Consider the following 22,675-nt stretch of genomic DNA (forward strand, 5'->3'; position numbering starts at 1 on the left):
GCACTATCTCCTCTGGCATCCTCCTCTGTTTTGGTTGGCGACATCTCTGGATCAGAGGTATGTATGTGTAGACTGGCTGGCCGGCACATGCCTCTGTAATGTTCAGGCTATATGAGAGGAGAGCTGTAATTACACTTCTGCCCCAGGGGACATTAGTCTGGGGACACTGATGCTCCTGATCGCCATCTTGATCCTCATCCAACCAGCTCCTGAACTTCACAAATATTGCTGAAATTCAGTACCTTTACGATCTCTACCTCTCTGCCAGAAATGGCAGAAAGCAGCTACCAGCTTCCCGACAGAGGGGCAGCAGAGCTCACAACCAACTGCCAAAACCTCGTTTTCTGAGGGAGCGAGACAAGTAACAGGGCTGATGCTAGAAGGCTTCCTCTGGCTCCCTTTTGGTGGAGGGAAACGGGATCCCGATGGATGAGCAGCAAGAAGGGGCAGCACAGACAGACCCCCGGAGGCTCCGGGTGCTCTTCTCTTGCTTAGCCAACATCTGCAACAAGAGAGCCAGGGAGGGCTGCAGAGCTTGGCCGGGTACAGCTGGGGCTCACTTCCACCAGGAGATATGGAGAGAACACAAATTCTGTGCACTAAAAGTCTTGAATTTTCCTTCAAGGACATGCAGATGTTATACTTAAGAGCCCTTCATTATTCTTCTTTCCCTTGGCTTTCAGGGCTGCAAATCACTCTTCTAGTTTTAAGTTGCTTTTTTAAACTGAATGAGAAAATTCCACCCAAGAAACACTGATTTGGAAGCAAGTAACTGACTGTGGGGAGAGGGAAGCAGGGATTAGCCCCTGTCTCTGCTACATTGTCTTTTTCTAGCTAGGAAGCCACACAGGGACCCCGACCTTATTTTCTTTTCTGTTTTGCATGATTTTGCATTGATATTTAATTATCTGTTAGAGATAACCATTTCCACATTAGGAAAGACAAGACATGATGTCTCTGTACAAGGAGAATTTGTGTTGCCCGTGTTTAAGATTTAGGACACGCAAAATCCATTTACATTTCATAGCTATTCATTTATAATTGAGTTTGCACCTAACCATCTATGTCAGGCAGCACTAACACATGTGACACTTAAGAAGAAAGAACAGCACTTTAGTGTCACATTTACCTGTGTACCTTTTATGGACATCTAAGTCTGAAGAGAAGAAAACCCATGAGCCACTAAAACAAATCAGCTTCTCTTTATGAAATTTTTTATCAACATGTAATTATAAAAAGTAAAAGCACACAGCTGAGCTGTTCCATTAAAAAAAATCATCTTCCCACAGGATCTTAGCTTTGTTTTAAAGAAAGAACAGGCATTTATATTCTGATTAGAGATTTGCAAATACCAAGAGCAGTCACAAAAAAGAATAATGAATAGTTTTTACAGACATTATCTGCATTTCTTTGAAAGAAAATTCATTAGTTTTTGCTTCTGAGAAGCATATTTGCATTCTCCAACATCGCTTCATTTAAATTAATGTAGTCCCATCTTCCTGAAAATGAAAATGTATCCCCACAACTGTCAACACCTAGAAGTGATGGAATCTTCTTAAAAATGAAATTTGTATATATTTTCTCTTTCCCCACCAGTAACAAGAAGTAGTTTCAATGCGGGGCACCAGCCCCTTGTTGTACTGCAATAAATGGGTATTTGCATAAGGAATTAGCTTCCAAGAATTACATATGAATTACTGTTCACTGTCACTTGCTATTGTAACTTCACAGTACCTGATCAGGTGTTAAGTACCTGCTTACCTAATTGCTTCTGAAACTACCTTGGCCCTTCTTTAAGCATCAGGTAAATTGAGGATTTAGTAACAAAAGAAAGGTGCTACTATTGTGTTTCCCACAGCTTGCTTAAAATGCTATTCCACAAATTAGAAACAGCCTCTTCTAAAGCTACAGCAAACAAGTGGTTCAGGACAAGGTCTTGTATTATTCCGTTGCATATTGGAGGTACCTGTATGAAAATGAAGAAGTCTTTTTCTTGAAACCTTATTTTCATGGAAGGTGTAAGTTAGTTACAAAAGTTTGTGTTGAGCAGGAAAAAAAAAAGCCCCTGAAAATAAGTGAATCCATTGTATGTCTATTAGTAAGGATCAACTGCGAATGCAGTTGCTCTTTCCAATGGCCCAACAGGAGAGTTAAGGAATCTAATGTTATGCCAGCTGAGAAGGAACCTCCAACAAACTGTCACTTGTGAGGCATGTTTTTTAAACCTATGAATAAAAGCAGTAAGATTACTTTCTGCACCCATGTGACTGATAACTCAGCCATCCGAATAAAAGAACAGGTCACCACAGAAAATAATATGAAGGTTATGGCATACTATCCTGAATTCAGGAAAAACAAACAACACAAATACCTTAAAAGGGAAAAAGGTTTCACCCCATCTGTGCTAAAAGGTGAGAGACAGGTTTTACAGCAAGCGGAGCTATGAACTGCAGGTTCTAGTACCAATCTTTTGCTCTTGGATGAGCAATTAAATCATGCCTAGTTTAAAGCATCCAAACACAGTGACTCCAATTAGTCTATCAGTATTCTTTAACATTTTCCTAATGTTATTTATCTTTGTAATTAAATAACTAAGATAAGGGATGTAAACAATGGTAACAATCCTGGAAGGGCATATTCATGAGATGAAAGATGAGCTATCAGATTAATATCTTGCTGAGATACGGTCTGCAGCATGAATACTCGGGAACCTGAGTTTTAAACACATGAAACTGCCCTAACAGATCATGAGCAGTATTTAAAAAAACATATTTTCTTTTCCAGATACAAAAATACTGTTTTCTTAAATCAGCTCCTTGAGAACAACACTGAAGAGTGAGACAGATTTTGTAAATTCAGAATGGTAAACTTGACAAAGAGTAATGAACAACCCTAAAATTCTGCAGATGTAACATAAGAAACTTTCTTCTAGGAAGCTTTGATAAAAATCAAAACACAGAACTGCCCCTGCAAGGTCATCTTTTCCCAGGACATACTAAAAAGCATAATAGTACATATATACATGAGCATATAGTTACATATATTATGTAACTATAGCATAACTAGGCATGACCTTGTGACATGTGACATGCAGCCACAGCACAGAGGTCTTCATTGCAGTGAGCGCTTGAGAGCTGAGCACCTCCTTGCAGTGCACATTGGGAACAGCAACCTGATGAAGCAATCCTGAGCAGAAGCAGCAAAGGCACTGGCGAACATGGAGCAGTTTGCACGTGAATGGAAGGTCACCTCTCAAACAAAAACATAGACATTTATCTGGAAGCTCACAACTAACATTTTTGTCTGGATGTACAAGTGCAACCAGGGATCACCAGAACGTGTGAGTGAGATTGAGAAATATCTCTTGATGTCATATAAAAAATTCTTTCACAATCAAATGCATGGTGGCCTTGGAGCCAGATAAGGTTTTCAGTCCTACTCCTGCTACCAGCAGGCTGGTCCAGAACTGTGTCACCAATAGTTAAAGAACCCTAAACCTTTAACCTCAATGTATTCACAACCATTTTAAGCATCCATTACACTTCCACAGGGCCCTACTGGCATGACCAGCTCTTCTCCCTCCCCCCTCCTTATTGTTCTGTCCTTGATATATTTAGAAGGTGTAAGCATACGCCATCTCAGCTTTTTCCCTGGTAGGCAAAGAGCCTTGTTAGACAGAACTCCTTCCTCTTACCATCCTGTTGGTTCTCCTCTGCATCCTGCCCAGTTTATTTCATATTTCTTTAACAGAAGTGCTCAGAACTGCTCATGTTCTTCACAGGAGATTTTGCAGTCTTTATTGATACTTGTCCTCAATTAAGAAGACCTTCCTAAGAATACATAGTTTTATACATTCTCCTTCTCTCTTCCTACCAATTTACAAGCCTCCAAAGGATAGCAAACACTTCTGTGTGAATAAAAAATTCTCCCAACAATATTCCCCAGCTTTCCATAGTACCCAGCCTTTTTATTTTTTGTGTTACAGGGGACTGACTGGTGGTACACTATTATGGAGGGTTAATATGCTTATGTAAGCTGCATTTGGAAGGGGCAAAGGCAAAAATGTCAACATTTGCCACTAAGTACCCCCCAAAAATGTCAAAGAATCACCAGTGATTAGTGCTTACTTCTATCACTGCATATAATCATACACTACAGTAAGGTACAAATTACAACTTTTTATGAACTCTGCACAAGGAAGCCCGTAATTCAGGAAAATATTGAATAAAATGTCAAGAAGGGCTTTTGGACCTGGTGGGAAGGGTTGTTTGTTTTCAAGTGTTTGAGGGGGGCAGGGAGATTTTTAAGAGAAGCACATCTAATAAATATTAATAAATCTTCCTTCTTTAAGGATGTTCAATCTTCAGAATAGAATATTTATTCAGAATATGGAGTAAGATGAAACAATTACATCAGGTTTACTCGGTCCAAACAGGTATATGTATAATGATCTGACTCTTTCTTTAACACATTTAAAACCAAATAAAAATAGTACTGTCAGCAAGTTTGTTCATCTTGAACAATCAGGACAGCTCAGGGTAAGCAAGCAATGGCCGAGCAGGCAGGTGGGGAAGACAAAACAGACAAGCTTCTCTACCATCCCTCTTATCCCCTTGGTAGCAGAAAGAACACCAAGTCTCTTCTCCATTTTCTCGCTCCAAACTCTTCCTTCTGTTCATGGAAGCAACTAAATCCAGCTTTGCCAATGTTTCTGAGAATAATTTAGGGATAGATTGAGAACCAGCTGTACTGATGCCAATTTACATAACTTCTTCACAGAATCACAGAATCATCTAGGTTGGAAAGACCTTGAAGGTCATCTAGTCCATCTAGTGGATTCTTTGAGGACAGTAAACCAATAAGGGGCTTTCAGAAACTAACAAAGTGCCACAGCCAGTCTTAGACACTGCTTCCAAATAATACATTACATTTTATGTCCTGAAACAAGTCCTCTTAATCCATATTTTCTCAGATTTAAGGCTTTGACTATAAACTGTATTTCCAGACTTCCTAGCTCAAAAGTTTCTAGCTGTGAAGAGTCTGCATTATACTGAGAATTAGTTGTAAAAATCACACAGTAAAAAAAATGGACACCAACCATCAGTAGTGCAAGATCCTTCTGGGGCAGGTTTTTGTGAATACGGAATTGGTGGACTACTTGAATCCGACATGTCTTCATCCTCCTCTTCATCTTCCATTTCATTAACAGTTTGGTTGGTAGAAAAGTCGAGGTTTCCATTTTGTGAATAGCGATGTACTAACTCTTTATCCAACTCTTCTACCTTTGGCTTCACATCTGAGAATAATGAAAAATAAAATAAACTTTTCAACAGTACTTGCACCTATCTTCTTTTAAAATAACCAGCATGCTATTCTTTTTCCTTAATGAGGCCTAAGATTCAGATTTTGTGTCACACAACGAACTGCTGTGCAGTTTTTGGTTTTTTAATGAAACACATCCCACCCTTCTCTCACACAGAAAAACAACAATTGAAATGTGCCATACTTTCATGGTTACCTTCCGGCAAGAAAGGAGGCTGGTCAGGATCCAGGTACAGCTGTGAGAAGATCGGCCGTGGGACAACGCTGCTACATCTCAGAGAAGCTTCTATAGAGTTATGAAGAGCTTCTTCAAAACGGGCAGATTTTAGTTGCCCTGCATATGAATTCCCCATGATCTAAAAAACACAAAGAAAATAGCTGATGAGAGGATGGGAAAGTGCACACGCAGACCATTTACAAATGGAGTGAGGTCTTATTAATGTCCATCGTGACAGTGATATAAAGTTAGTAAGAAAGTACGTTATGAAAATAACACCTCTAACTAGTACTACATGTTCACATTTCTCTCTCAATCTGGTAGACTGTACCCTCTTGTTTCAATAACAGCTTTTAGCACATTTTCAACACACTGCTTTGTGTCTTCTGCATACATGGCCTCTCAGCAGCCTCAAGAACCTGTCTGGTGTAGAATTTAATGAAGGGTAGATAAAATCATTATTATTATCTTTTTTAGGATTTTCAGAGTAGGCTACAGAAGGGTGTATAATGAAGAAAATTAAAAACATCAAGTTTGGCTTCATCACTAGTTGTCTGTGTGTTTACATGATTTTACTTGTCCGTATGCCATCATCTGCAGAGAAACAATACATAGAGACATCAAATAACTTGAATTTTTGCTCTTGCTAATATTGACTGAAATTATGTGGAAGGTCAGTTCTCCTGTCCTTTCAGGGTCTTCACCTCTTGTCTTCAGTGTAACACTATGATTTATGTGTAGTCTGATCCATATAATTCAAACGATCTAATCACACTCTTACAACAAAAGATGTAAGTAAAAAAGAGAGAAATAAATAACATCCAAAATGTATACAACAAATGCTGTGAAATGTTTTTATTTTATATTATGCTTTATACTAATATAATAACAGTAATTTAAATATTTGCTTTGACAATTAATATTTACATTCAAATCAATGATGAATTTATGAACTTCATAAAATATTCAAGCACAAACAGACCTGTAGATCACTACTTCTCCTTGGGTGACATTATACAGCCCATAGACTGTTATATCTGTGGCCCCAGCACTAGGATATGGACTCTCAAACATAAGCATTTAGTAGCAGGATAGCCATGGAAGGTTTTACAATGAACTAAGGGAGATTCACTGAAATACGAAATTTTCCACTTTGCTGGATCATTATACCATATGACATTTGCTCCAAAGAAACAGCAATCTAACATTTTCCAATATTCAGAATACAAGACTACATTTTTCGGAGAATTTCATTTCAACAGAGATAACTCTTCCCCAGTTAAATCAATAGACAGAAAAGTACAAAACCTTATAATGTTATCTTTGTACTTCCCTTCACCAGATGTCACCTAGCCCTGTGACCAGGAAGAGACCTTGGCCAAGAAGATAAGTTGGCACTTAGAAAACCTCCAATTCCACTCTTGCTTTATCACTGCATGCTCAAGGTCCTCAGGGCAATAATGATGACAGCCACTTACAGCAGCATTTGAGATCTGCTGGTACAGACAAATATCTAAGAGCTAAATATTACCATCCTACTGGAATACGTAGGCATGAAGCTTATCTTATTACTCATCTCCAAGGTGGGAGAGAGGCTCAGTTCCCTGTTCAGTCAAAGACTTTATACAACTTTGGGAGAATAATTCCACATCTCTAACTTAGACAGCCTTTTAATAAATTGGGGGGGAAACAGCATTTCCCTACCCCAACCAGAGACAATATATACACGATTTCTTAACATGATGCATTCAGGTATTTCAGCAATAAAATACTTAGGACAAGTAGATTCTCTTTTACATTCTGTAAGTTTTCAATAAATTTGGAAATGGCAGGGAGCGTGTACAAATACACAACTAAAAAGTGAGTTACGCTGAAAAAGTTACACTGAAGCAGGATTAAGGTTGCAGTGCACTGAATACTGTCAAGTGCCTTTGAACAAAGAATTGATGAAAACCATCTAAGCAACTGAAGTCCTGGTTTTATTGAAATCAGTGATGATATTTCCATAAATGTCAGTGAAATCATGACACACTATTATATCATTAAATTGCATATCATAAAATTTAATTTCCGTGCTATGGAATTTTATGTCAGGTACAATGTGCTTAAGGTGGGATTTCAGGAATGCATTCAAATGAAAAAAATTTTAACTTTAGTTAAAATACCCTAATAAGAATGAATCAATGTTTAAGAATCAGAAAATTCACAATTCCCACAGCACATCATCTGCCTGAAATCTGTTCATCCTCCACATTTTCTACAGTCTATATGTTATATACAATCTATGCCAACTATTTTCATTTTGATGGGAAACTATTAATAAAATATAGTACTCACACAGCAAAAATGCTGGTGAGCCAAGGCTATTTAATTTGCCTCCCTGGCACCTATACAAAGAGACTTGCGGGTGGATGGCGATTGTCATGGATTTACCTAAGTTGGTTAATATTACTGGAGGACATTTCTAGCTTGCCAAGAGAAAACAAGGTTGCAATTGGAAATGCCAAGTAAAGGAAAGCTTAGGAACCACAGCTTGGGTCAACGGTGGTCCCTGCAGCATGGAAGCAGAGCAGGAGGAAGACTTGTCGGGGATGCGCTTGTGCAAGACGATGCAGGCGGAGGTACCAGCGGGCAGCGCGGCCGGGGGGCCTGCTGGGCTGCGGCGGGGCAACCTGCGAGCCCTGAACACCAGCACCAGGGAGCCAGCACTGGGCTGCTGATTTCCTAACACCGCCCGAGGCCATTAGGGCAGCTGGGCCTCCTCTGGAGTTCACGGGAGCTGAGGGGGGGAGCGCAGGAGACTCTCCCTCTGCAGGGGAGAGGAGCTGGCGAGACCCTCCGACAGCGACCTTTTGGCCGGTTCGGGTTGTGCCATCCTGATCCAGCCTGCCCAAAAGCCAGGAGCACGAATTCAAGGTATTAATGCCTTAATGTTTCTGCTTTTGATTCTACCCCTAAACACCCGGTGCAACTAGGAAGCGCTTTGTTTTCCTCCTGCCAGTGTAGATGAGAGGCAGCACAGAGCGAGCGCACCACGGAGCGGCAGAGCAGGCGGCCGGAGCCTAACGGGCTTAAACGTGCTCGTGTGTGCCGAGGGGGCTGAGGGGGCAGCAAAGAGTCTGGAGGAAAAATAAACTGGTGGCATTTGAAGGGAAGGAAAAAACAGGAAAAACCCCATTTCTGTTATTAACACAGGTACCTGCCATATCTGCATTCAAATGTGACCAAAACCAATGATTTAATGTAACTAAAGTAATGCTCATTGTTAAAAAAAGTTATCCAAATAATAAGTCTATCTTGCATTCCTATATAAGGCCATTTGATAAAAATAAAACAAACAACCCCCTGTTGCTTTCTAGAGTGAAATTAAGACAAGTTTTCCCTAAAATTCTGCACATCTGATGTAGCATCAGTGAGCTCGGGGGGATGTGGGAAGAAGGATGGTCCCAGGTTGAGTGCAGTTGAGACTTATCTGACGCAGTGTGTGAAACAAAATGGAGCTGGACTTGACTGAGGAGCTCCTCCCCAATCTCACACGCCTGTTTTTCTCCTGTCAACACCAATCCATCAGTGCTCACCCTCACACCCACCATCCTATATCCAGCTATACTGCACTGAACTACACCAGAGCCTACTCAGGTGCACTGAGAGGTTTTTAACGGGCGGGAGGTTTGATTTGGGGGTAAATAATTCTTTCCTTATCTCCATATGCACTAATTGCAGCTAGCTCAGCACAGAGCTGGTTAGATTCCCAGCAACGAGTAATTTGCACATCTGTAATACAGTATTCCAACCCTCTCCTCTCCTTTTACCTGCACCACTGAATACCAGCGTAATTCATAAATTGCCTACTCCTCTTAGCAACCTTTTGAGCTCTGTTTTGGATTGGACTCTGCAGGATGTTAATATGTGCATTATGCAGAGTATGTATGTATAGTAAGATTCGCTGCTATACGTTCTCCTCCCCTCTCCTCCACCAAGGAAGAAAGTTCAGTTTGACAACAGCCACTCTCCAGGCTTCCCCTCTTTACCCCACCAAATTTGCCACTCAGACAGACAATTTTAATTTCATGTCCTTAAAACTTACTACAGAGAGACTAGAAGACACAATTAAAATTTAATAATTTCAAAATTAAATCTGCAGCAAAACATGAAAGAGGAGAATTTCCTAACATTCAGATCACCTGCACCTCCAGGCTCTATCACTCTCAGGGTACTTCCCTGCAAAGATCCAGATACTAAGGCATCATGATTACTACCCAACACATCTCCACTGCTGCTGTGCTTCTTCAAAGCAGATTTCCTAAGCCTACTTCAAGTCTTCTTTGCAGCAGCCCATCACTGAACTAGAGGATTAACTGTGAGATTCGCTGGGGTTTGAGAGCTACCTTACAACAGAGATAGAAGGCAGCCCTCACATCTCAGTCTGGGTCCTTACAAGGACACATGAGCAAGGCAATCATGAAATTCCACTAACCTCACCAGAAGTGAAGAAGTATTAATGCTATAGGTTTTAATAAAAAATTAAATATGGGTATTCATTACAGAAAGTAAAACTACAATTACCAGGACCTTCCATCAAAGCAGACCGAAATGGAAGTAATAAAGGCAAAATTTCAAAGATGATTGATTTTAGCAGCACATCACTTCACTGTGCAGGGAAGGACCCATGGAAATTCTGGTCGTTCTTTCAACCCCAGAAGTTGAACTTAAAAGAAAGTCTTGTCAATTCAAGCAAATAATCTTGTCCCATGCAGTCATCCAGGTTTCAAAACTGTGCAGAAACATGACACTGGATGTTCAAGAAGAACCAGAGCCCAGGTCCAGCTGACTTGCAGTGTGTAAATACAGTAAACACTACCCACTTTTAGTTAGAAAAATAGGTGACTATGGTCCTTCACATACCAAAAAAAATTAAAAAAGTAACCCCTGGAAAGTGGATTGTTACCCAGTAGCTCTTGGGAGCTAGAACTGCACACTGAGTTGAAGGCTCTGCTAGTAAAAATATAATCAAATCATTCAGTACACCAGATACCACATATTTGGCCTCCAGGTGGGTCATGACCCCAGTGACTTTAAAGGAGAGGAACTGAACTGGAGGATGAGGGAGGGGGTGAGTGTTGTTGTTATGGCTTAAAGCAATTTCACAATTACCTGATAGCGAATGATGAATCTGATGCAAACACCCTCCATTAAGTCGGCTCTATCAAGTCCTTTACTTTGTGTTTAACCTAATGATGTAATTGTGTTCTCCAAAACACATAATCTGGCTTCTGATCTGGCCTAACCCCACAGGAAAGCTTCTCTTCAAAGGAAAAGAAAGCAAGTTCCTTCACAAAGGCACTGCCAGGCCCAGCACAGCTTCTGTATCTCAAAGGGTTATCTTAGGCAAAGAGACACCAGGCATCTATTTATGCTGTAGAATTGTTTGGGAACGGGTTGTTTCAGGTACAGCTAGCATTTTCTATTATTTACATCATTCTTACTAATGTTCTGGGAGTAGTATTTTTCTTCCCATTTGAGCATCATTAGGATGTATCATGAATGAGCATCATTAGGATGTATCATGAACATGCATACTACAGAAAGGATGACAGTTAATAATGACAATAACAAATATATATGCTAATTAAAAGTGTAGACTTCGAAGTCAAAAGTATATACCCAACATTAACTGAAGCATTCAGTGGGGGAAGACTTAAGTGTGAGTCAATACAAGAGTGCAAGGAGGAGTAGTCTCATTAAGAGATCACTTATCTCATAACCTTTGTAAGATCCTTTTTTCCCCAAAGTCCTTTCAAGATCCTGAGATTCTCACCCTGCTTTTGACTTTGTTAGGGATATTCAAACTCAGCTGTAGAAGAGTTTACAATCTTATGTAGCAAGTGATAGATAAATAATTTTACTAAGGCTTTCAGGAAAAATGAATGATTAGTTCGTATTGACCCTGTTTACAGTGGAGTTTCCTTTCATTTTCATGTTTCATTTTATTTTGAAGATAATATTGATAGCATCCAATACTGTTTAGAATCTAGTCTTTCAGTCTGATGTTGCCACTACAGTGTCAGAGGAATGGGAAAGATCAAGAATGCCTTTTTTTCCTGACAAAGTTCTTCCTTGTATTGCCCAATTAATAGTATCTGTACTTGGAGTATTGCTTCAGATTACCTGGGATTTAGACAATTCCTTGAACAGAGACAGACAAATGGATACGCAACAGAGCTAGATGCAGGATGGTGGAACAGGGCAGCTGTTCCCCCACAACAGGAAACAGAAAGCAAATCACAGTGGTGCTAATATGACGGCTGCTATGCCCTTACTGCCCCATCCCTTCCGACCCAAGACTATCTCCACAGTCTTCAGGCACAGTTCACAAAAAATACTAAACACAGTAATACTAAATAGCAAAATGCTAAAGATAAAATTCACACTTGAATTCAGGATACTGTTAGTAAGTTGAACTTATATGCATGAAGCTGTCAACTTCACCCCAAATACTGCAAAAATTAAGGCTGAATTGCATTTTTTAAAATTCAGTGATTTGGGAGTTTTCAGCTTCATAGTATAAACCAGCAGTGATGTAACATGGAGGCCAAAAAAGGAAAACCACCAAGAAATAGAAAATGAAACCCAATCTTATCTCTTTTACTTAAAATTTGAAATGTCTCTTGCGTTCTTTTTAACAGTATTATTTACTGAGCTGTACACATAAAAAGGAGTTTACAACTGCAATCAAACATAGCTATATTTGCAGGGTGCAAGAAGTCACTGCAAGTTAAGCTCAAGTCAAGTTTTACAAAAGGTAGTTCAGCACTTGTGTTTATTGCCTAACATCCCAAATTTTCCTTCATCTTTCAAATTTCTGACAAAACTCTCCCAGAATCTTTAGATGCGATCTTTTGTAAGTCTGAAGTTTTAAACCACTATTTTAGAGTTAACTCTGTGTATTTAGAATCAAACTACATAAACCCAACAACAGTCAGTTCTTATCCCCAAACCAAAGGTGGAAGTAATTTCGCAAGATTTCTGCACATGAAGCTTTGTGACAAGAACTGTACAGCCCTTGCACTGGCTTTACTTTTCTCCAGGTTCTGTCTCCCACTTCAGAAATGTTGCATTCCAGGTAGGCTGAACTCTTATGGCACAGCAAGAGGAAAACTGGTGCAGTTGGCACACTAGGAATGCTCAACACATTCCTCTAGTGAGGACTGAGATGATTTAAGGATTAAGCATGTGCCCAACTTCATTTGATGCCATTTCCTCAGTAAACAGATGCAACAAGCAGATGAAAGAAAACATCTGACCTCATTACTTAATTTACATGAACTCATCTGTGACTACACAATATGCAAAAATTATGGAGGACTAGTTTCTGTGAATAAATGACGCTATGCTAGAAGCATTTCAAGCAATATATGCCTACCTGGATATGAAAAACTACATGAAAAAGAGACTGGAACATTAATGGAGCAAAACTGTAGTTGATAGCATTTGGTGGGGTACTCGGAATCAAGGAACATCTTTTGATGACTGTCGTAAATGCACAGCTCGTTTTCATGGGCAAAGACCATCTTATGAATGCAAATACTCATCTACAAATATGCACTGTATGTTCTGTCACTAGTTACATGCACCTATACACTTTTACTGTCTCTTTTACACTCTCATCCACCCACACACATCTGTTCACACAACCCTCCCCTCCCCGTCAAGCTTTTGCAAATACACCATTTCCCTAATTCCTCCTCTGCCTTCCTATCGTGGAAAAAGGAACTTAATTAGAAACCATAAACCGTATTTTGTGTTTATCATATGAAAAAAAAATATATATCCTTTTTAGTCTTCTCCCATTGCATCCCCTGGTGTTTCATGGAAAGGTCAATGATACAGGGCTGTGGACAATGACAGAAAGTCAGATGACAACAAATTTGACCATAAAGGCTCTTATAAAAGAGTAGAAGAGCTAATAAAAATTCAGTTGCCAGTAATACAAAAAGAAATGCTCAGTAGAATATTACCAAGAATAAGAAGATTAGATAGTGGAGTACGAACCTTACATGAATAGGCCTATATCCTTCATGATACAGAAGCTTTCAGGAGTTAATTATGTCGATGTAACCCATTCTGACTGCAAGGCTTTTAGAGCCCTTTTAAATGATGCTATGAAATTAGCAGATAAGTTACCGTGAAGGTTTTCTAGGGGTTTTAAAATTAATTTGTAGAAGATGAAGCAAATCCTTTTATGCTACTGGGATCTTTCACAATGTACATAGGGAATGGAACATTACTATGCACCTCCAACGGAAGAGGTACATTTTCTCTTTTCTTTCAAGAGAAGAACCCTCAGGTGGAAAAAAAAAAAAAAAAAGGTTATCACTCTACAAACCTAGTTTTTATTTTTGAAATTTTGGTAATGTTAAAAGACTTCATTATTTTAAAAGGAATATGTGCTCACACAGTCATTGCAGAGGCAGCACAAATAAATCACTAAGGAGCACTTTTGAAAATATCAGCCTGCTTCCCGAAAACAAGCATGCTCATACATAGCTTTCCCCATTTATGTTCTCTGCCCTAAATCAATAGGACTATTAACCACATTATTAATGCCAGTGCAATACAATCAGATCACTAATGGTACTTAATCCCAGCTCTAGGATCAAGGCATATTTTTGCTGTGTAATTTTGATTTTGCAATTAGTTGCAGACATGAATTACGATTTATTCTCCTCACAACTTAGTGTGTTAGCAGAGTCAGGCAAGTTACATGTTTGAATCCTTTCAGCTACCATGGCTAGTAACACAGCAGATAAAACTAATGTAGTATCTAAGTAATTAATGCAATAACTATTTAAATAACTGTAACTGCATGTAGCATTTTGCTGCTTACTGAAATGTTTTTCCAAGCCCAAATTTGCTCCCTGAGTCATGTATTCAAAATCAGTACCTGTTCCCAAACATAACAGATCTTTATTGAAATTTTGTTATTTTTATATACTTTTCATATATGTAAGTGTACAGTCATTCACTGACAATACATATTCTGCTAGTAATACACAGATTTTATTGTAAGTTATTAGCTAACAACTAGATTTAGTAATTACTAATTAAAACAAACTATTCAGAACTATTAGAGACATAAAATGTATTTATGTAGTTTACAATAATCTATAACGTAAACAGTATCTTCTCAGATGCATTAGTTAATTTAAAGCTGTGTTTTTAATGGAGATTTGATGTTTATATGTCTAATATTACACTATTTTTTAAAGATTATATGTCAACTTCTTTAATTTCCATGACTGGGAAGCTCTGTGAACGGTCTTGTTACATCTTCCTAAATATAAAACACAAGTCCGTATTTGTCAACAATTTTAATGCTGATAACTATCACTAATTGATTACTCCCATGAATTACGTATTTTTTTCCCTGAGGGGTTGCTTCTATCCTGAGAAAGTGAAAAGGAAATTTTGATTGGGTCAAAATTATATGGTCAAAAGACCCATATAATGACATAAAAAGGAGCATTAATAATGTCATCTCAACTTGCACTGCTTGTGAAAACAAAAGGGATTATCATCTATTACGCATATGTGGTCTGGTTATGTAGAAGCTGTGCACTTCAAGCACTTCACCTACAATTCCAAGCATCCTTTGAATGCCTTATCAATAAAGTTTGTGATCAACTCTTCAAAACAACTGGACTAACGAAGACCACCACATGAAGCTAATGATGTTAATGTCATTTCCAACCATTGAGTTTGCTCAACTTGTTTGTAATTCTGATTCTTTTTTCTCCGACACACCCTCTCTACACCACTTCTTATGATCTGCCTTCAGACCTCAATACTGTAAGTACATATTCACCTGCCTGGTGTTGGTTTATTGTCTTCAATAGGACTACGGAGTAGGACTGTGCACTACAGCTTAGCAAACCATGTATATAAATTATTGTAAACCCTTAGGCCGCTAGGCTGCAAAAATCTAAGTTTTAAACATCATAGCTTATGCTATTTATTTATTGTATGCACAAGCTACCATTTTTATAGGAACTTACGCATACACACTGCTTGACATTTTTTAAGACTGCTAACCAAGATGACACTATCTGATAGAAAAGCAGCATAAAAATTCACTACTAAGATACAGAAAATAGAAGCTAAAATGTAACCCATTCTGACGCATCTCAACATCAGATTCCACGGTACAAGCATTAAACAGAAAAATCTTTAATAAATATCATCCTAGGTATCTACATCTCCAGTAAAAGTGTTTTTCTGATGTTCTTTTTTTTAAAGTTTTCTCATGTGAAAGTGCTACTAAATAAGGGACACAAAGAAGTTTTTATTGCCAAGCAACATAAACTAATTGCTGTTCATCTTGCAGAGACATCACTTGTTCTGAAAATTCTTTATTCTAACAACACGCACTAACTGACGCCACTAAAAAGTATCTTTCTGAGTAACAGGCATAATGGTAATACAGATTACATTGGCTCTTAAAACTTTCCAGACGGAGATGACCCAATTCTTCAGGAACATCCACTCAGTATTTTCTTTTTCCACAATATTCATCTTATCTGGTGCATGTTCCAGTTTGTGACAGCCTTAATAACAGACTAAAAATGAAGCACTGGAGTAGGACTTTGTAAACTTCAACCTTTCTTTTGCTGTAAGCAATCCCCCCTTGAAGCTGGCAGAGTTGGAGATGTAGTGTGGCGGTTCTTCAAATATGCAACCTGAAAGCAATTTCAGGTTACCAACTTGAAAAAGAGACAGTCTCTGCAGCTAGAGCATGTCTGTGACACTGTACAAAGGATAACACCCTGCACCCAAGAGCCTCACATGCAGTGTTTCCCACATCTCCTTCATCAGTAAAGCACATAATCCTGCCAAAAACACCATCAAGTTTTGTTCCTTTCTCTCTGCAGGAAGATTATGAAACAAATCTTTAACACAGAATTCTAGATTAAAAAGTAAAATTAAATCAAGGAGTAATAAAAAAAGTCTTAAGTAATCAAACTTGCCCCCACTTACACAGCTGGATAGAAGGTTAGGTGGCTTGTTAGTTCTTACCTCCTCCAAAAAATTACTGTTTTCCTCCCTAGAGCTGTGTCTGAAAACAAGGCAAGTCTGAAAGAGAGTTCTCCTTGCTTTTATGAGGCTTAGAAACCACCATCCCTAAAAAGGAACCACCAAAGGTAGAAACAAGCCCCTCTTCTTTTGTGGAGAGGTTGTGTCAAAATGTTTATCAAGTCTACTCGGAGCACGTTCCTGCACGGCTCTTGGGAAAAAAACATTTTCAAATAGGTCAAAATGATCACGTTTCTGCTCTTTTGAACTCGCAATATGTTTTAGAAAGGAACAAACAAATCTTTTCTTATCTGAACCTCCCATGCAGTCTCTAGATAGAGGCACATCTAATATCCTTCTTTTGCAGTTACTTTTAGCCCATGATGCTGAGACAAAAAAAACCCAGCAAATGCTTTCATGGCCATTTCTATGCAAAAAACAATGCACTGAACGGAAAAGAAAACCCTGCATAAGTCAAAACCATAACAATCAGCTTAAACCCACAAGTAATGTCAAGTTTAATATCATTCAGACATTTTTTGCAACTTCTCTGCTGCTGGGAAATGGTGTCTAAATTCCTCACAGAATTTCTATTTTAAAAACTAATAATTTTAGTGGAAATGAACTTCGAAGTGCAGAGTGCTTTGTAGAGTTCTTCCTTTTCCTTTTACGCAACATGTGTTCGTCATGTGTCAAAGCTGACTCTACTTTCTCCCCTCCCCAGAATACCACAAATTCTTCCGTAAAATAAACAAAGCTCTGTCCAGAATCTCTGAAACTACCAGAGGCAACCCCTGTTTGAGATCAAAGATGCAGATCACTACTGGGCCTTCTGCAACATCCCAGATTTCAGTTAAGATGAAATTTGCAATAAACGGGCAATCAACAGAACAAAACTTTTAATATCACATCCAGGGGTATATCTAAAAAGAAGAGCTTTGACATTCAAGCTACCTCGTCTAGATACTTAGGAATTCCAATAGGTATTTGTGGAATAAATATCCACAGATAGCATTTTTATAATGCCATTTGGGTCTGACAAAGAAAAGCCTTTATCTTTATTTAAAACAGAAATGCAAAAATTCAGAATCACATACTATTATCACTTCATAAGAGAAGAAAACAATTTTCTACTTCTAATGCTTATATTCGTTCTGTGATGCAACTCATCACCCACTACGATAAATTGTCTATGGGGCCTGTATCTCTTGGAAGAGGAAAAAATGATAATAAAATACATTATTTGTTGGAGACATCAGATGTACTTCTCTATTTGTTTTTCTCCCAGAAGGAAAAGTCTTAATGATGTTTACAGGCTGGATGTAATTTACCCACAACATAGACATGCTAGCAGAGGCAGTCTTGACTCCCAAAGCTGCTATTATGGTTTAGTGAGTCAGTAACACAGAAAATTCACAGGTTCTATGCATTCTTGGAAGCATGCATATAAAACTTCCAGTAAATACTGACATTCAAGAAACTAGTGCTCGTACTTTTCTGTCATTGCTGCCACAGTAGAATATATATGCTATGCATAGAATTCTCACTGTGGGCTAAAATCCACTCAGAAAAACCCAACTGATAAACAAACATTTTATAGATACAGAACAATTTTCTCCAGTAGATGAGAAAAAAATCTTGATTTCACATACTTTGAGTAATTAAATTCTAGGGTTACAAACAAAATTAAGTATTATAGCTCAAATATGTATTTCTCTAAGCAGTTTTATTATACAGGGTTTTTTATATAGCCCTTAATTCCATAAAGATATATATATGAAATGTGATATTCATTGTTTATAGGGATAAAATTGAAAATAGACTCAGACATCTCATTGAGTTCCTACAGCAAAAAGCCAGTCCAATCTCATTGATAAATAAATCACCTCAATCCTTTCTTCATTTGTTATTGCCTTATTGCAAAAGCATGAAGCTGAAGCCCAGAAAGTCAAAGTTAAGGCCTGACCTTCCATCTCTATCCTATCTGGTCACTCCCTTGTGTACCCCTCAAACACACATGCTATCATTTCCTGATGAGTTTAGAAGGGGTTATCAGGAAAATTTCAAGACATGTGTCAGTTTTGTAGCAACCTGAATGCTATACAAACATCTTCTGTGTTTAATAGGTGATTTGTATTTTAGTAGGTTTATCCATTCCCAACTTTATTTGTTTAAAGGTGCCTTAACCTTGACATAAATCAATGCTAAGCATCTGTATAGAGTACTTCTAAAGAGTTTAAAAATTAAACTCTTTGGAGAGCTATATTTTGCAAGCACATTTCTTTAAGAAAAAAAAATTACTTGTCAACTTCTTTGTTCATTTTTTTTCCCCTTGAAAATTATGCAATTTATTCTTTTTGCACTCTTCTTACAGTTTTCTTCCAAAGATCACGATGAAACACCACGTTAGTCACTATAAAAATACCACCACTGCTGGCTCCCGAGTATCTTTTTGTTCCTAACGCAACAATGAGTGTTTGCGTAAGACAGTAGGGCCAAAGAGTCGGAGGCCCTGGGTTGTGTCTTGCAGTAACCCCCCCTTTCAAAGGAAAACAAAAAGCACTGAACCTTTTCTGCCACATGCCCGGTCCTTCCCCCACCACCTCTCTGGTGAAGACAGCCATTATTACATTTCCTTTTGGGTTATTTACAAGGTCTTGGCTCTGACATTGATTTCTTATCTGTTTCTATGACAAATGTTAAGAAGCTGTCGCTTTGAAGAAAGATAATGCTAAACAAATTATAGGAATTAATTACTCAAAAAATATCCTTTAACTTTTTTTGTGAGCAGTGAAACAAGAACAGCAAATATTACTCAAGACCAGAAAAACCCACATTTTTTTCAACCAATTAATAAGTGTTAGCAGATTAAAAGAAGTTATAGTTTGAACTAGCGAGTATCCTGAGAGTCTAAAGTGAATTTGTCAGGGGATGTAGAATAACCAGCCAGGCGCCACTCCCTAAGGAACAGTCTTTTAATTTATAAGTGAATGTTTTTATTTTTTACTTTTTCAAATATTTGGCTCATGGTATAAATTTTAGGATCAAAGGTGAAAGTTCAGAAATCTTTTCAGTTACAGAACCATTAAAATGATAAACATTTGGGATCCCAAAGTACACTTCTACTCTAACTGTCCTTTCAGACCTGCATTGACTGCACTATAATAGCTGCCAACATTTCGTAAGGATTAGCCTTTCATTTAGACAAAAGCAAGCATTCCTTAGCTAAATCAGCACTTTTTGCCATCAGACTCATAAAACCTTTTCACAACACAGATTTTCAAGAGAATCCTTTAGGGTTTTAGGATGCTGCTCCTTTTACTAAGTAACAAAATACACCCCAGGGTGTCTCATTGACCGCACTCAGCTGTCCTTTGACCTCTGCAATTGTTTAGCCTAACTTCAGGGCCACAGAATCTGCCTCCCCCCTATCAAAAAGGCTAATGTTGCTTCCTCCTAGCACCTGGCGAAGTAAAATCCTAGAGGTTCCCCCCCTTTTCCAGACTTATACCACGTTCCAGATGTTGCCAAGCAAAATGTTCCTGCAGGCAGGTTTTGGGGACCTGCAAGCACCACTCAGAACCTGGGCTGTGGCCATGACCCCCTTGCTCTGCTCAGCGCTGCCCTTGCCCCAGGGATACAACAGGTCATAAAGCAGGAATAGATCTCCAGCCTTCTGGGTACGCTGGCTATTTAAATGCAACAAGAAACTATGCGATCCCAATATTGTGTACTGAGACAAGCCTCCTCCCCTTTAAGAAGTCAGAAAAAAAAAAAAGATGTGTGAGAATCTCAGTTGGAAGCACAAATCTATCCCGATCATTACAAAGATCTGCACTCTTCTTCCCATTTGTTTTAAAGCCTTTGAGAGGACAAACAAACAAACAAACATCCACCCTCCAAGTGCATAAAACATATATTTAGCTAGTTGCTTAAGTATTTGCAGAGCTTCCAAGTAAAACAGAGAAGATTGTTACAGCTTCAAAAGAACTGTCATTAAATAATGAAGCTGACCTCATTGTGGATATATAAGAAAAAATGGAAGCACAAATCAGCCCTCTTTGGTGAAGGCTGTTTAATTGTCTGAACTGGATTTCAAGATTTTTTAAGAACTTACATTTTGTACATGCCCAAAGTAAAAATAAAATTGTTATTTACAGTCCACACTGTTCCTAAAATGTAGTCAATGAAAATGAAAGCACAGATACTGAACACAAACATACAATATATTGTCTATTAAGAAAGGCAAGTAGGGTACCTTCTCAGATTCCTTTTAACCTATTTGAAATGCAGTCATGATTAAAGGATGCAGCTAAGAGTTTGTGAAGCCTTGCTGCGAAGTTGTTTAAAACTCCTCAACACCTGAAAAATAAGAAGGGAGAAAAAAATTAGAATGACTCATGCCAGCATATAGTTTATAACAAGCCAACAAAACCTGCTTATCTAAACCTGGTCTACGGGGAAAACTGAAGTGGGCAGGGGAAGGAGGGCTGACCACTTAAAAAAGCATCTTTCTGTTTATAGGAATACTTGGTTGAAGCTGCATGGCTGCTTCTCTGCACTCTACCAGAGATGAAGTACAAGTTTGTCACAGAATCTGCACATTTTTGGCACTGAAGTTGCTGTATGAAATATAAGGAACTTAGCACATCAATATGAGAAAATTAACTGCTACAGAAACATAAAAAAATAGATGATAATGTAGAAGTAATTATTTTACTATTGGTTTAAAAAAAACTAAATGGGTGAGCACTTATCTATGCTAAACTGGAGATCAATGTTCAAAGTGAAATCAGAATTAGCTGGTTGCTCTCCTATCTGACATTCCATAAAGGTATTTAAGTGAAAATGTTTTGGAATGATAGAAATTGCAGTTTATAAAAGAGAATACACCTGAAATACCCCAGAGAATGGCAACAATGGTGTAGCAAGCAGCAGGAAGAAGAGTAACTCCTAAAATACCTAGGGCTGTATAGAACAGTAATTATCATCAGGAAGAGCTTTAAATTAAGTTATCATTGACTGGACTTTGACAAGACTTCCTTAAGTACACAAGCTGGTTTGGTTTCTCAATAGAAATGGACAATATTTTGCCAAAAGATTTAAAGGAATTTTCCCTGTTGCTCACAAATGGGATTTTAGGCTTAAAGCTGGGACCACAGCCTTAGGCCTGCTGTGAAAACCAGAACGGACATGACTCCTTCAGCTGTAACCTAGAACTCAAAATCCAGGTTTTAAAATTAAAAGCAATATAGCTTAAAGCTTCCTCCCCCTCCTCCCATTTTTAAAAATCAGCCTATTTAAGAAAGCAGCTATAACCCTCACCTCTCACTTGGGAAAGGTTTTGGGTACGATTGTTGTGTTCTGAGGAAAGACATTAAACAACTCTATTGCCAGGGACCACCGATGCTACCCTGCACTGTGCATCCCCACCATGCTAACAGTGAATCCATCGCAGAAGGCCAACAAGGTTAATGCAGGCAGCTCCTGACCAAACTGTAGGGCTCTACAGAGACTTCAATGATTGCAGAATGTCAGTAATCCAATTCCAACAGCTCCTGGCTCTGAAATTGCTATTTTTTGGACACGTGCTGAACATTTCACCTGCTAGTAATGACATTTTTGTATTTTCTTCTAATTACACTCAAAGCTAAGACCTTTGGCCCTAGGCCACAGACCTCTATTCAGGTTGCACACATTCTCTTAAATGCCCTGATCCTTTGTTGTCACTCTCGGTCTTTCATCTATTATTTACATCCATTGAGAAGAGAGATACTCTACCATTTGTGAAGCTTTAAAGCTTCTAATCATCTTAATTTCTTCGCCTTTCAACCAGTGCTTCCCCTTATGGACCAATGCCAATAGTGTGACAAAATAATTTTTCAAGCCAAGATCCTCCTGGACCCTTCCCAAACCTTGACACACACTGGGCTGTAAGTGCCTTTTGTCCGTAGCTGGCTGCTTTTGCAAACACAGACCTTTGCTCAGCTTGGGGGAGTATGAATTTGCTTGTCAGTGGCTTGGGGGGAGTTTTCTTGGGGTTTACATGTGGGTTTTTTACATCAC

At 38.5% G+C, this 22,675-nt stretch overlaps 1 protein-coding gene across 2 annotated transcripts in view; it reads right to left on the minus strand.

Moving 5' to 3' along the window:
- Positions 1-22,675, minus strand: part of GREB1L (GREB1 like retinoic acid receptor coactivator) — a 145,753-nt gene that overhangs the window by 60,843 nt on the left and 62,235 nt on the right. Inside the window, exons 2-4 of one of the 2 annotated variants that reach the window (XM_074821019.1) lie at positions 20,868-20,971; positions 5,519-5,678; positions 5,099-5,296 (exon numbers count right to left, since the gene is read on the minus strand). In XM_074821019.1, the coding sequence (XP_074677120.1) occupies positions 5,099-5,296; positions 5,519-5,675 (355 nt within the window). In that variant the 5' untranslated portion in view covers positions 5,676-5,678; positions 20,868-20,971. Of the gene's footprint in view, positions 1-5,098; positions 5,297-5,506; positions 5,679-20,867; positions 20,972-22,675 lie in introns of both variants that reach the window. The other variant, XM_074821027.1, reaches the window with a different exon arrangement.

This window comes from Strix aluco, chromosome 1 (assembly GCF_031877795.1).
Source record: "Strix aluco isolate bStrAlu1 chromosome 1, bStrAlu1.hap1, whole genome shotgun sequence".
NCBI lineage: Eukaryota > Metazoa > Chordata > Aves > Strigiformes > Strigidae > Strix > Strix aluco.